Source organism: Archocentrus centrarchus, chromosome 14 (genome assembly GCF_007364275.1).
Source record: "Archocentrus centrarchus isolate MPI-CPG fArcCen1 chromosome 14, fArcCen1, whole genome shotgun sequence".
Lineage (NCBI taxonomy): Eukaryota > Metazoa > Chordata > Actinopteri > Cichliformes > Cichlidae > Archocentrus > Archocentrus centrarchus.
In genome coordinates, this window is record NC_044359.1 from 3,539,735 (window position 1) to 3,550,240 (window position 10,506).

Here is a 10,506-nt window from a genome sequence, read left to right on the forward strand (position 1 = left end):
ATATAAAAGTTTTCAGGTCGTGAAAAATAAAAATACCTCTTCAGTTTGACAGAAGAAAATTAAAACTGTTATTTAGACTCAATGCTTTTTTATTTGTATTGTTAAAGACTGAAGATTTCTGAATTTTAAATACTTGAGTTTTCATTTTTCTTACATTTTGTATTTTTTTTCTGTTAAAGTTTTTCTTCTTTCAGCTGCTCCCACAGCAGATCATCTGCCTCCCTGTCCCTCTAAACTCATCCACCTTCACTCCCTCTGCTCCATGCATGTCCATCTGTCTCCTTCTCATTCACACACATGATTCTGATTTTCATTCCTCTTCCCTCCAGGCTCTCCTCCACCTGCTCCCTGCTCTCACTGCAGGTCACAGTGTCATCTGCAAACATCACAGTCCACAGAGACTCTTCTTCACCTCATGTCCTTCACAATTAGTGATTTTTATTTCTACATTTCCAACATTCATTATGAAAATTGAAGTAGTATTGCTATAAATTAAAATACATTGATCAGGGTGGTATTTATAGTAATATATTTGTTGTATTTTGGCTGCTGTAACATGGGAGTTTCCCAGTTGTTGGGAAATGTAGACAGTCGTGTAATGAGAATTTTAATGTATTTTTAAAATGTGCAGCCATTCCTGAGGTTAAAGGTCATATTCAATCATCTTTAAAAGTTTTGGATTATTAGCAGATTTGTAAAAGTGTATTATAAATAAACATTTGATCACTTTAGTCCAAACAGTCTTGGAGTAACTGAAAAAACCGCAAACAACGTTGAAACCCTCCCCAATTTGCACCAGTTGGGGGCGCTGTCCCCTAAACTGTGGCAGGGTTTCTGCAGCACAAAAAGACCGACGGTCCCTGAATGCAGCATGGCAGCATGCGCCTTACTCGGTGTGACAGCTTCCGGTCGGTAATCGCTGTGTGTGTGTGTGTGTGTGTGTGTGTGTGTGTGTGTGTGTGTGTGTGTGTGTGTAAACACAGAGTGTTCGAAGTTTTTAACTAAAGTTTCCAAAACCCAGAAATCACAGCAGCTTCCGGGATGAACGCGCTGATGAGGAGGTGTTTCCGGCGGGGGGTAGGCGCGTGGAGAGGTGAGCGAAGCACCCCCCCCCCCCAAAACTGACAAACTCACAGACCCGCTGCAGACACACTGGTCTCCGACGTTTCTGTGTGTTTTTGTAGTTTATGGGAGTTTAAAGCAGGAAAAGGCCACAAATCAGGTCCAGGATCAGGTCCTGGTTCCGGTGTTGTGCCAAAAAGTGATCGTCTGCCAGAAAGTGATTTTTGATGTTTCTATGTGCTTTTATGTGTAATGTATATGCTCATATTGGTGAATAGAGTGTAGTCAATAGGATTTATGAAGGGCTTAGATATAAAATGAAGAAATGACCTGTTATTCAACTATGTTTATGACTCTGCATTATTGCACGTACGTATAATAAATCCAGTCCTCTTTGGTCACTTAAAATATCTTTATAGAGTGTAATGTCATATTTGTTCTGATTTCTGCTGCCCTCTTGACCACATATCTCTTTAAAAATCTGGCCAGTCGCAGTTTTTACCCTAATAAATAAAGAATATATAAAAGTCTCTGCCAAAAACTGATTGCAGCTTCTACCTTGTGACAGAAATGTTGTTTGTTACTCAAAATGACTTGATATCATTCACGAGAGATATGTTTGACATATTTTTCACAGATTATAGATCAGCAAGTCATTTACAACAGTTTAAATATGGGCAATCATTTTCTGGCAATCACTTTTTGGCAGACGATCACTTTTTGGCACAACACCGGGTCCAATCAGTGATCCATTAATGATGTTAATGATCCAAGAAGGACAGCCAGTCAGAGTCCAGCTTTACAGCAGAAATAAACCTGTTTCCATAACTCACCTGGTTAACCTGTGTCAGTACTCAAAGTTTGCATTATTGGGGGCGTGGCCTTTGTATGTGATGCACCTGTGTGTGTGTGTGTGTGTGTGTGTGTGTGTGTGTGTGTGTGTGTGTGTGTGTGTGTCAAAGGTTTCCACACGGGAGGGCCACTGATGACTTTTGATGTGAGGAAGGTGGAGCTGACCCCTCTGGAGCAGCGGAAACTCACCTTCGACTCCCACGCCATGGTGAGGGAGCTGGAGGGCAGCGGTGAGTTTACGGGACAGGAAACCGTCTCTGTGTGATCGCATGAACCAAAAGAATCATCCAACAACACAACAATACACAACAACACAGCGGGATACAAACACACCCATACAACAGTGCAGTGTGTCAGGTGACAGCCTGACGGCAGACTGCACCCACTGATCCTGGAGGCTCTCTGCACATTTTCAGGCTGCTGTGTGTCCTGGTTGGTTGTGTTACCGTCAGGATGGAGAAAGGAAGCTCGCGCTCCATCAGCAGCTCTGTGTACATGGACCAAACTAGGGGTGGGGTATCGACACAGTGTCATGATATATTGTGTGACAATATTGTGTGGATACAGGGACATCAAATATCCAGAGATAACGTTAGACAAGCAAACATTACATCAAGCTCAGCTGAAAAACCGCTGAGCTCCACAAAGCTGCCTCCTTACAGCTACACGCCACACACATCACCATCGCTGTGTGCGACCTTTCTGCACACAGTTGCAGTCTGATGTGGACTGACTGCAGTCACTCTCACAGAGAGCGTTGAAGCTCTGCAAAGAATTGCTGTCTAATTTATAAGTGCAGAGAGGTTGCCAACATGTTGCCATCAGTCTGAATGAGTCAGTGAGCGCAACTCAAGGGGACTCAACAACTGGCTGCCAGCTGGTTGCATTCTGGTTGTAGTCCTACAGAACAGGAAGGCTGCTGAGTACGAATGTAAAAGCTAAACGTGAATTTCTGTCTGTGCAGACATGTGATTTGTGAGGATTTATCACAGTTAATTGCTGTATTATCAGACCCCATTCTTCACCCCAGACTAATAGCAGACTGATAGCAGGCTGATAGCAGGCTGATAGCAGACTGATAGCAGGCTGATAGCAGACTAATAGCAGACTGATAGCAGGCTGATAGCAGACTGATAGCAGGCTGATAGCAGACTGATAGCAGGCTGATAGCAGGCTGATACCAGACTGATAGCAGGCTGATAGCAGGCTGATACCAGACTGATAGCAGGTTGATAGCAGGTTGATAGCAGACTAATAGCAGGCTGATAGCAGGCTGATACCAGACTGATAGCAGGTTGATAGCAGACTAATAGCAGACTAATAGCAGGCTGATAGCAGGCTGATACCAGGTTGATAGCAGACTAATAGCAGACTAATAGCAGTCTGATAGCAGACTAATAGCAGGTTGATAGCAGACTAATAGCAGACTGATAGCAGGCTGATAGCAGGCTGATAGCAGACTAATAGCAGACTGATAGCAGACTGATAGCAGACTGATAGCAGACTAATAGCAGGCTGATAGCAGACTAATAGCAGGCTGATAGCAGACTGATAGCAGGCTGACTCATTTATGGCAGGTTTTAGTGACAGTGTTGGTATGCTGGACAATCTCATTTTGCAGCAATAAAAAAACTGAAGACAGATAACTTTATCTTCTTGGATAAAACAGATACTGATTAATAAATTCAGCTTGTTCAGTAGATGTAGACGTGCTGGCACCAACACATGGCTTATGTGAAAAACTGCAGAATCTCTGAAAGCTCCAGTATGCGGTGATGTTACACTAAATATTTTTGTGTTTTTGTGCAGGTTTTGAGAAGCAGCAGGCGGAGCTGATCGTCTCAGCTCTGGTCACTCTGACCACAGCCAACATGGACATCGTTTACAAAGACATGGTGACCAAATCCCATCAGGTGGGAGCAGGAGGCAGAAACCAGCTGCAGCCTCGAGCTGTTCCACAGCACATTGCACAGAGTGAGAAAAACAGAGTGTTTTCTTTCTTTAGGAGATCGCGCTGCAGCAGATCATGGCTCACCTGGACTCCATCAGGAAGGACATGGTGATCCTGGAGAAGAGCGAGTTCGCCAACCTGCGATCTGAGAACACAGTACCACAGCTCTTCTTTTACTGCTTTCATTATGTTCTCCTTTATTTTCTGTAACCTTCCAGTGTTCATGCTAAACATCTAAATACTGACGGGTTTGATCAGTGGGTGGCTTCCACCTGACCTCCTCAGGGTCTGACACTGAAAATACTCACAGTATGAAGGTAAAATATTTCAGCTTCATTACATAAACTTATTGTAGGAAATAAGTCAGCTGACTGTGAGGTGGTCAGGTGGGAACGTTCCTCAGATTTGGCTGAGGGAAGTTCCCTGTGAGCAGTCTGAACCTCGAGCTGATCTGATCTTTATGGACCCGTCTTAAGAGCTGATTCGTTGGATCATATCATTTCCTCCTTATTAGGACTAAAGAGGAAGCTGTTTTAAGTGGTTCAGAAGGAATGGCTTGCAGAGCTCATGTAGGTGTCCCACAGGGCTCTGTTCTCGGTCCTCTTCTGTGTCACCCTTTAAATCAGCCACACGTAATAAATGTACTTTTTTATGCGGATGATGTTCTGTAATCTGGCCATCATAAATCTTCAGTCAGATCAAAACATCTGCAGGTTCTCTGGGTCTCTGGATGTTTCCTGATTTTCTCAAACTGTTTTTGTACCTGCAGAAAATGAAGCGAGAGCTGGAGCAGCTCCAGAATAGGCTGAAGGTGAGGAACTGATGTTCTGATGGTGATGATTTTTTGTCTTAGAGTTCTGGAACACTGGTCATCAAGAACAACCTTACTAATGCAGAATCAGCCCCACTGAGTCTTTAATGTTCTTGGTCCAGGAGGAGAGTGAGAAGCTCCAGGCAGAAACCAAACTGGACATCAACCTGGAGAGGAGCAGGATCTCTGACATGGTGAGAGTTTGAGTGAGTTTATAACGGGAACAGTGGAGGACAGTCTAAATATTCTACGTTAGATCACATACTCGAATATTTAGAAGAGTGGACGCTGATGGTTCATCCAGCTGAGAGCACTCAGCTGCTTTTAAAGGGCCAGTCTGAGTCACTAGCGGAACAAATCAGAGCCGGGGCGGGGCAAATGACCGGGCCCTTTATACCCAAATCATAAAGCTCATCATAACATCATTTTACAACATACACATGCCCAGAACAGCGGGAATGTGTATGTTATGAAGTGCCACTCATGTTAGCTTAGTCCGTAAAAATGCTCCACCTAAGGCCTTTAAGGCCGTTTCACACCGGATGCGTTGCGTAAAAACGACACGAAATTCCGAATCTTTCGGATGCGAACCTGTCGTGTCACCTACATACACACAGGACGTGCTGCGTTTTTGCGACTAAATCCTCCTCATATAACGCACGGTGGAAAAAAAAATGCAGTCGACATCAAGCGATGATGTAATGATGCCCTGATGTTTCTAAACAAGAGAAGGAAGAAAAAGAGATTATGGGTTCATCCAACTCATAAGAAAGCAGCAGCAGGGAGAGTTTCATGGTTTGATCCCGGAGTTGAAGCTGCATCACGGATGCTTTTGCGTTTGGAGCTACGTATGACCTCACATGCTGGTAAATGCAGCGCTCTGATTGGTCAGACCTGTTTGTTCAGAAAAATCGAACTTGAAAAAATAAATGCTGCAAATTCGTCCTGTGAAATGACGAGGTTGGTGTGAACAGCTGCATTAAGAACAGGAGAGTCCGAAAAATGTTTTTAATGCACGAAACATTCGCACGGAATTTCTGCATCCGGTCCTTTAAGGCCTTTACACACCAGACGCACCGAACGCACAAACAGATCTGACCAATCAGAGCGCTGCATTTAGCAACATGTGCATTCATAGCTCAAAACACGCACCGATGTACTGAATATACAGCTGGGAACAGTAAACTCATACTATTTTACCTCAGACACACAGCTACACGCTGTTCTAATCCAGTCTGCTCTCTGAAATTATTCTCTGCCTCCTCACATGTGATCCCAACTCTGCCAACAACAGCTGCCCACTGACATCCTGAAGTATGCGCCAAAGCGGCCGTCATCGTCGTTTGATGTCGACTTCCTTTCTTTCACAGTGCGTTTTATGAGGGCGATTTATTCGCAAAAACGCAGCGCGTCCGGTGTGTATGTAGGTTACGACAAGTTCACATCCAAAAGATTCGGAATTTCATGTCGTTTTTACGCAACGCATCCGGTGTGAAACGGCCTTTAGAGTGAAAATAAAGCCAGTCAACATCTTATTCAATATTTTACACCTACTACATCACTAAAGTCAGTCGGTCTTGTAAAGTTTTGAGCAACCATGACTCAGTCCTGACTGTGGCAACCTTTAAAACCCCCGTGTAAAACATGAATGATGGGTGATGTATAGTGGGTTGTATACTGTGCACATTGAGCCATGCATATTGCGATATAATCAAGACAGGGCCCTCCTTCTCCACCTCGCCTCGGACGCGACAGAGGCCTGGCTACCTGAAATCTTATTCTCTTGTAGTTTATGGGAGTTTAAAGCAGGAAAGGGCGTGCCGCCCTCCCAGCCCCTCCAGAAGCTCCGCCCCTGGTCTGAGTACATTTAGCAGCAGGAACGTCGTCACATGAAGTGTTTCTGAAGCTTGTTTCATGTTTTTGTCTCAGTTCACTGAGCAGGAGAAGAAGCTGATGGAGGCCACATCAGACTTTCATCACAAGGTAACAAACTGCTGCATAATACTACTGCAGTATTAACACTGTAATACTACTGATGAATTACTACCAATGCAGTACTACTACAGTAATATGGCTACTGTAAAAACTGTGAGTACTACAACATGGAGGTAGCCGTGACTGCAGGATCGAATGCTAACAGCTCGCAGTGAAGCACACCTGCTGCTTCCTTGTTGGCTTTGTAGCTCTGCTGTGTGATTGGTTGTTTTGGATGATGACATCACATCACGTGTCCCGTGCTCAGAGAGCGGACCTGGAAAACGACAACATGGAGATCAACAAGAAGCTGGACCTGCAGGTTGCCTCGCTGAAAACGCTGCTGGAGTCCCTCAAACTGGAGACGATCCGCTACCTGGCAGGTGAGACGGACGTCCGAGCCGCACTGTTGTTTTTGACTTAAAATGTGTGTTTGTGATGGCGGTAAAGACAAATACTGCAGCAGGAATCTGCTGAAAGGTGTGCATGAGAGGCAGGTGTCTGCATGCAGGATGCAGTCAAGAAAATACTCTCGTTAAATGTTATCAGTTATCAGCAAACTGTAGTTGGACTGGAAATGATTCCTCTCAGGTACTCAGAGACTGACTGTCCACATCTGGATATGCTAGACCTCCATCTTTCTGCTGACCGGCCTCGTAAAGGAAGTGATGTAACCGAAGGTGCAGAGCTGTGTTTACATGCTGGAGCAGACTGATGGTCCACACATGCTTTGAGATTCTCATATAGAAAAATTGACCCCCTATGAGCAGCACTTGGTGACAGTGGGAAGGAAAAACTCCCTTTAACAGGAAGAAACCTCCATCAGAACCAGGCTCAGGGAGGGGGGGGTCATCTGATACAGGACAAGTATCACACCATCCACGAGAACACCGGCATAATTTTTGATGTGATATAAAAAGGTAATATCATGATATTGTTGCTATAGCAACACCATGCATTTATGTTCCCTAGCGTGGACCAATGAGACGAGCTCGGGCGTGTGTGACAGTGAGAGCCGCCTGTCAGCCTCTGATGATGATGATTTACTGTCTAAAAGCAGAGCTGCTTCATCAGCCTCCACCTGAGCGCAGTACTGTGCCAAACCTGCAGGGAGCTGTTCCTGCTGAAGGTGGAGACAGGAAGCTCTGCACTGAGGCAGAAACAGGACAACAGACCACGGAGCAGGAGGAGCAGCTGGTGACGTGTGACCCAAATGTAATCGATGACTCGACCGAGCGTCGCTGCAGCGCTCCATCTGACAGCGTCTGAAGTTACTGATATGGTTACCTGGTGGGAAGGCGGGGCTTTAAGCAGCTGGTTAAAAAGCTGGACCCAACAGATGACACCAGGTGGAAAACATTGTTCAGTTTTTTGTGACGGTGCAGCTGCTGCAGTTACAGTCACTGTTAAACTGAAGTGTGAAGCAGTTATTTTATACTTCCATTGAAACATGACCGAGGGCGCTTTTGTACATTTGACTTGTGCTGTGTAACTATGGCACTGTAACACTGCTGCTGATGGCACGTTGGTCAGTAGGTTCACAGCTCCCTGGAAGATGCCCTTCATTTGTTACACTTCTGAGTGCTGCCTGCAGGCATCACTAAAACGCTGTTCAGTCATTGTGTTCTGCACTGTCAGTGTAGAACAGGTTGAAGCCACACTGAGGTTTGCTGTAAGGTGCACAAATCAACCTACAAGTCTTTCTGTGTGGACAGCAGAGGGCGCTGTTGTATACAGGATGCAGGTGAATTGTGCTGTTTCTAAGTTTTAGTCATGCAGGCACTTTTATCCTGATTAAAATGATTAAAACCATTATTTTAAAAGGTCAGAACACTGAGATCGATATTTTTGAAGGGAGTCGTGTATGAAAAACATTAAAAAATATGGAATAGACAGATAATACAAAAACATTTGCTGCATTTTAGAATAAAGTGTCTGTGATTATGTGCAGATAAATAAATGAAACCTTTTAAACTTTCCAGTGATATCAGAGAATATAGCTTCATAGTTTTTTGGAGACACTTGGGGATCACTTTTCCATCGAGCCTCTGAGCAGTGATGGTACCCAGCATGCACTGCTGCTCACTTTTATTTGATAAAGAGGACCGTCCCACCTCACTGTGGAAGAGAAGGAGGAGGCTTCAGAGGGAAGAACATGAAAAAAGACCATCATCTCCATAACCGTTGGTCACAGATCGCACAGCGATCTTAGCAGAACAAACTTCCTGACAGGTGCTCCACATGGGATTGAAAGGTGAGCTCAGGCTCCAGCTGCTGATTGTATTTTATGAACATATTCAGGGTTCAAATATGGACTGAACGCTGGCTGCTTTGAGGTGACCTTGTGATTCTCACGCTCTAAGTTTGATCAGGGTTTAGAAGCTCTGATGAGAGAGTGAAAGCAGAGTGCAGGTCTGATGTGGCCAGATTAAGAGGAGAGCCGGTGTCATAGGAAAATAATCTGTAAAATGTTCATCACAGTTTTTGTGGCAGAGAAATTATTTATGTGTAGAGGGAATAAAAGAGGTCCATGAATGGATCCCTGTGGGACACCTGCCTGAACAGCTCAGGAACAGCACCTACAACCTTCAGAGGTTTAAATGGACTGCTCATATAAACCAATCAGTTTCTACAAACTGAGGTGGTGTAACAGTGGCCCTAAAATGGTGCCCTGTGGTACACCTTGTTAGTACTCATACAGCTGGGCCACAGCTGCTCATAAAGATAACAGAGCTGCCATCAAAACCAAAGAGCTGGAGGAGCAGACGTGGATGGTGTCACAGCACTCCAACCCAGCCTGGAGCCTGATGCCTGCTTAGACATGAACGTTTGAAAACTGACCACTAATTTATTTGATTAATTCTGCAAATTCCTCTCTATGAACATCAGCTCCGATTCTGTTTCAAAGGTGAGAGTTTTATTTTACTGTTTCACCTTCATTATTTCAGTCGTGTTGACCCACCGCTGTGTTCCTCCTCAGCCACCATCTTCTCCTGTCTCGCCATCGCTCTGGGAGTCTACCGCCTGTGGAGGTGAAGGAGCCGCGTCACACCTCGAACTTGTCTTCATACGCGGCACAGCGTAGTTCCAGGAGAATACAACTGATCTCTGCGAGTACAACAGAGTAAAAATACTCTGTTACAGTCCAGAGACAGAATCAAGACTGTGTACTCAGAGTATCCAAAAGTACTCAGTATACTCTTAAAAACACTTTATTATACTTCATGCTTTGTCTTTATACTTCAGAAAAGGACCAGCACAGAGTAAAAGTACTCTTAAAGCACAGGAGTATTACCAGCTTCGTGCTGTTAAAACATCAGCTGATAGTTATCAGCTGGATGGATGTTTTAATAAAGTTTTATTTTTGAAATGTGGTATTTTTGGAGCTGAAGAACCAAAGTGATCTGTAAAACCAGCTGAGTGAGTGTGTGGTTATCTGATCAGAGGTCTGACAATAAATAAAGTTTGAATAAAAACAAATGTGTGTGTTATTAATAGAAATGAGAGGCTGAGAGACAATGACCTCACTGAAATATTACAGTAACTCGCTGCTTCAGGCTCAAACATGCTGATTAGAGACAAATTCAAATATTGCTGCACTCAAATATTCTCTGTTATATGAGTTTCATTTCTTCAGGGGACTTAAGTGAAAAACACATGTGACCTAAACGCGACATTTATCGGCGCGTTTCTGCTTTTTTAATATAAATATAAGGATGGTCACACTTCACAGGAGCTGCGTGCACTCTGATGATGTCAGACACACGCGTGCAGGTGTGATCAGTCCTCTTCACCTGCAGCCTCATTCAGAAAGTCACCATCCATGAATCGAGCATTGACCTGAAAAATGAGGCCA

At 44.3% G+C, this 10,506-nt stretch overlaps 2 protein-coding genes across 2 annotated transcripts in view; both read left to right on the top strand.

The window, feature by feature from the left end:
- LOC115791606 (guanylyl cyclase-activating protein 1-like) overlaps positions 1–10,506 on the top strand; it is a 73,965-nt gene that overhangs the window by 15,310 nt on the left and 48,149 nt on the right. The gene's annotated exons all lie outside the window — the stretch shown is intronic.
- On the top strand, positions 937–10,108 carry LOC115791604 (coiled-coil domain-containing protein 90B, mitochondrial-like). The gene is made up of 9 exons (XM_030745734.1): positions 937–1,093; positions 2,025–2,144; positions 3,724–3,827; positions 3,920–4,021; positions 4,635–4,676; positions 4,799–4,870; positions 6,606–6,659; positions 6,919–7,033; positions 9,631–10,108. Exons 1-9 carry the CDS (start codon positions 1,042–1,044, stop codon positions 9,684–9,686), a joined length of 717 nt encoding a protein of 238 aa, XP_030601594.1. The 5' UTR covers positions 937–1,041; the 3' UTR covers positions 9,687–10,108.

What these genes read in the sequence shown, in the direction of transcription:
- LOC115791604 (XM_030745734.1), top strand. Translation starts at nt 1,042, where the DNA reads ATGAACGCGCTGATGAGGAGGTGTTTCCGGCGGGGGGTAGGCGCGTGG. An exon ending in GGGGGTAGGCGCGTGGAGAG is followed by an intron (nt 1,094 to 2,024) that starts GTGAGCGAAGCA and finishes TGTGTGTCAAAG; the next exon opens with GTTTCCACACGGGAGGGCCA. An exon ending in CATCAGACTTTCATCACAAG is followed by an intron (nt 6,660 to 6,918) that starts GTAACAAACTGC and finishes TCCCGTGCTCAG; the next exon opens with AGAGCGGACCTGGAAAACGA.